The sequence below is a fragment of the Mandrillus leucophaeus genome, unplaced genomic scaffold (genome assembly GCF_000951045.1).
Source record: "Mandrillus leucophaeus isolate KB7577 unplaced genomic scaffold, Mleu.le_1.0 Scaffold857, whole genome shotgun sequence".
Taxonomy (NCBI): domain Eukaryota; kingdom Metazoa; phylum Chordata; class Mammalia; order Primates; family Cercopithecidae; genus Mandrillus; species Mandrillus leucophaeus.
This window is the reverse complement of record NW_012109330.1, coordinates 414,627-417,199: the sequence shown is the minus strand read 5'-3', so window position 1 is coordinate 417,199 and position 2,573 is coordinate 414,627. Positions and strand designations below refer to the sequence as shown.

General features: G+C 46.4%; 1 protein-coding gene across 2 annotated transcripts in view; it reads right to left on the bottom strand.

Moving 5' to 3' along the window:
- Window positions 1-239: 239 nt before the first annotated feature.
- The window catches only part of MYBPHL (myosin binding protein H-like), a 19,041-nt gene continuing 16,707 nt past the window's right edge, over window positions 240-2,573 (bottom strand). For both annotated transcript variants that reach the window (XM_011968718.1, XM_011968720.1), the window contains exons 6-8: window positions 2,254-2,390; window positions 1,152-1,338; window positions 240-283 (exon numbers count right to left, since the gene is read on the bottom strand). In XM_011968718.1, the coding sequence (XP_011824108.1) occupies window positions 273-283; window positions 1,152-1,338; window positions 2,254-2,390 (335 nt within the window). In that variant the 3' untranslated portion in view covers window positions 240-272. The remainder of the gene's footprint in view (window positions 284-1,151; window positions 1,339-2,253; window positions 2,391-2,573) is intronic.

Below are 2,573 nucleotides of genomic sequence, written 5' to 3'. Positions count from 1 at the left end.
AGAATCGTTTGAACCCAGGAGGCAGAGGTTGCAGTGAGCCAAGATGGCCCCACTGCACTCCAGCCTGGGCAACAGAGCAAGACCTCATCTCAAAAAAGAAAAAAAAATGGTTACAACAAAAGTGGTCACTAGTGGATACATGACTGGAAGGCTCAGGAATGCACCTCTGTCCCTGACTCAACAACACTAGCCATAAACAGGAACTAATCCACTGACACATCTTGCCTCTCTTTACTTACCTTTGTCAGAGTACCACGTCTTCTTAGGTGTCCTCAATTAGGAACTGCAATAATTCGGACATTTATCAGTGTTAACATCTCAGAAATCTCTGAGAAACCTTCTTTCAGAGCATTAGCATTAGAAATAGAAATATTCTATTTCAGGTTTTTGGGGAGTCAATGGTGCTAATTAGGTAGTCTATACATAGAGAAGAACAGGACATGTAAGGGCTCATTCATTCTCGATTCATGCAACAAACATTTAGAGTGCCTACTGTGTGTCAGAAACTGGGCTAGACACTGTGTGGACAAACGCAAATAAGACACTGTCCCTGCCCTCAAAATGCTTATAATTTAATAGGAAAACATCTATAAATAGAAAATTATAAAACAGTATGTTAAACACAATGATAGAGATCTGAACAAGGTGACAGGTATAGATAAGTGATTAAATACTTTAAGGAAGTAGAGAGGATATGCAATATTACCTGTAAACAAACAAGAGGGGAAAGTGAAATAAAGCCCGACAAACAGCTGCAGCTTTCCTAGGCTGAGTCAGAAGATTGCACAGCATAAAGAAAAATGAGCTGAGTGAGGACCGGGAGACCTGGGCTCTTTCCACCAGTGCCAGGTGGTCAATTAACTGACACTGGAAATCATGGGCAAACCAGTTCCCCCCTTGTACTTTCGTCTTCTCTTTTGCAAAATGGAAATAACAATTCTTCCTGTATTATTGAATTGTGATGGAGAGAAATGAGATTGTAGATAATTAAAATGTCTCCTCCAAGACATCCTGATGATGACAGTGATGAGAGGGTCCAACCAAGGAGCCCCTTCTCCACCTAAGCTTGCGTCTCTGGCCCCTGACTCTTCCACCGGTGGAGAGAGGAGGTGGCTGGCAACCTAAGGCACTAGTTCTCCTCTTGCCCTTACCTTTCACATCCACCCGACAGTCCACAGATGCCTCCCCTAGGGGGTTCACCGCCTTGCAGGTATAGATGCCTCCATCAAAGGGACCAGGCTTGCGGATCTCTAGGGAGCAGATTCCCAGGTGAGTCAGGGCTCTGTACTTAGGGTTGCCTTGGATATCCATCTTGTTCTTCAGCCAGATGATCTTGGGCTGAAAGACAAAGATGAGGGAGGCAGCAAGGAGGGGCGGGGGCAAGAACCAATAGTCTTTCTGTGCTCAGTTTCTGGGACTCTGTCTACATAGAGATAATGGCTTTCTGGAAGGCTCCCTGTTCCTTATGTTGTGGGAAGGGGTTCCCCTTCCAGTACCTTCAGTAGTCGCCCAAGCTCCTTCTCTTGGTTGAAAATAGCACCTGAAACTTCACTTTCTTCGCCAATATTTCTGACTGGAAGAAAACTGCTAACTTCTGTACCGTGCTCTCAGGATCAGAAGCACTGAGCATCAGGCTCACCTGCTGTGAACCATTCGTATTCTGTTCCCACTGCTGACTTGTGAGTTGCCTCTGTTCCCTCTGGTTAGAGAGTAGCTTCTAGAGGGGGCTCTTGATATCCCCCTTCTGAGATGTTATCTCCATGTAGTCTGGCCCAGACTCAAAACCCAAAAAGTTCTTGGTACAGGTTATTAATGGTGTTTTATGCTGTGTGTGGAGCACGATGACTAGACTGTAAATAGAGAGCCTTGTTCAGGATTGTGGCCAAAGGCTGAACTCTAGGCAGCTTGCATGTGCACGGCCCTGATGGGATGAGGTATGGATGGGAAGGAGAAACCACCAGGACTCCGTCACTCCTACCAGAGACACAACTTGAAGCTCATGCCTAATTGCCAGCAGGTCAGTAAGCAGCATTTTCATATATGAGAAACAAACACTCAAAAGGAAATGTCATTCTCATTAGTCTGTCTTGGACTCCAAGCACCCCGACTGTTCCTAAATACCACGCTGTTGAAGAGGCAAATGGCGGTGATGGTAACAGATGTTATGTTACAATGCTCTGCAACTCAGCTTAGGTTAGAAGAGGCAGGAACAGAAAGCAGCTCAGCACAGCACCCCCAAGAGCCCCCACTCACCCGGGGAGAGGCACGGACACAGCAGAAGAGCTGGGTGTTATAGCCGGTGACTGTAGTGCAGTCGGCCAGAGGCTGGGTAAACTTTGGGGCTTCAGAGAAATCTCGTTGGGCAAATCCCTTGATCTTGTAAACAGTAGCTGAGGGTACCAAGAGGGGCTGGGATATAGCTTCTGAGACCCCAGCCCTCATCGACTCGTTATCCTTAGCCTTTTCTTTCTTTCTTTTTTTTTTTTTTTTAGATGGAGTTTTACTCTGTTGCCCAGGCTGGAGTGCAGTGGCTCTATCTCGGCTCACTGCAACCTCCACCTCCCGAATTCAAG